Here is a 1,231-nt window from a genome sequence, read left to right on the forward strand (position 1 = left end):
GTTCAGAGGAATAAGTTTGGGGGCGCGGGGGGGGGGGTATTACATTATAGGTGGAGGTGTCATATGTCATCCAGGCTATAGAAAGGCCACAGGGGGAGAAGCTAAAACTTTATATACAAGACCCCGTCATTTACAGGCATGGGAACATAAAGTTCTGAGCTCTCTAAAATGCCGAGATTGTTTTATATCCAGTTCTTCTAGAAGAGTCTCTGGAAGAGTCACAAGTCTCTGGAAGGTGCAGCGGCTGATGTCAGGCGGTGGCAGAGGTGGTGTCATCGGTTGGAGAACCATCTGTGCAGGATGCGGCTCAGGATAGTCTGCGTGTCTGTTAGATCCGAGAGGGACGGCTGGTGGGGCTGCATGGAGTTTGGGGAATCTGAAGGAGGAAAGTCAGAGATACAGAGATGAAGAAAACAATAAGAAGTACAAGCTGACTTTATATCTGCAGCTTCCTGTTCACAGGCCGGGATGGAGAAGATCCCACAGCAGCGGAGACCTTCCACAATGTCTGCTGTGTCCAGCCAAACCTTCACTTCCATCAACAATGTCTGCCGTGTCCAGCCAACCCCTCCCCCTTCCATTAACAACGTCTGCCGTGTCCAACCAACCCTTCCCTTCCATCAACAATGTCTGCCGTGTCCAGCCAACCCTTCCCTTCCATCAACAATGTCTGCCGTGTCCAGCCAACCCTTCCCTTCCATCAACAATGTCTGCCGTGTCCAACCAAACCTTCACTTCCATCAACAATGTCTGCCGTGTCCAACCAAACCTTCACTTCCATCAACAATGTCTGCCGTGTCCAGCCAACCCTTCCCTTCCATCAACAATGTCTGCCGTGTCCAACCAACCCTTCCCTTCCATCAACCATTTTAGGCTAAAGTCGATATAATCCCCAATCATTCAAATAATCCCGGGGGTCTGATGATCACCGTCCCGAAAATTCTATGCCTACGGGCCGGTGAAATACGATGTGCCCAGCTGGTGTGGAACTACCAGTACCATCATGCCCTGCTGCATGTAAAGGGCAGCGAGCATTCTGGGACTTACTTGTAGTATGTCCATCCCTACTCCAGTGTCTTCTACATTCTGGGCACTAGAGGGCGGCGGCCTCAGTGCAGATGTCAAGTTGGCACCACAGCGGTGGCAGTTTCTCTTACCGATGATGGAATCCCGGGGGGTATCCAGGCTCCCGCTGCTGATGACCTCATCGCCTCTGGTCACCGTCACCGTG

General features: G+C 51.7%; 1 protein-coding gene across 1 annotated transcript in view; it reads right to left on the bottom strand.

Moving 5' to 3' along the window:
* Window positions 1-272: 272 nt before the first annotated feature.
* HAX1 (HCLS1 associated protein X-1) overlaps window positions 273-1,231 on the bottom strand; it is a 3,620-nt gene continuing 2,661 nt past the window's right edge. The window contains exons 4-5 of the mRNA XM_018571552.1: window positions 1,158-1,230; window positions 273-376 (exon numbers count right to left, since the gene is read on the bottom strand). Coding sequence (XP_018427054.1) covers window positions 273-376; window positions 1,158-1,230 — 177 coding nt within the window. The remainder of the gene's footprint in view (window positions 377-1,157; window position 1,231) is intronic.

Source organism: Nanorana parkeri, unplaced genomic scaffold (genome assembly GCF_000935625.1).
Source record: "Nanorana parkeri isolate BGI_ZX_2015 unplaced genomic scaffold, ASM93562v1 scaffold1780, whole genome shotgun sequence".
In the NCBI taxonomy this organism is placed as follows: Eukaryota; Metazoa; Chordata; class Amphibia; order Anura; family Dicroglossidae; genus Nanorana; species Nanorana parkeri.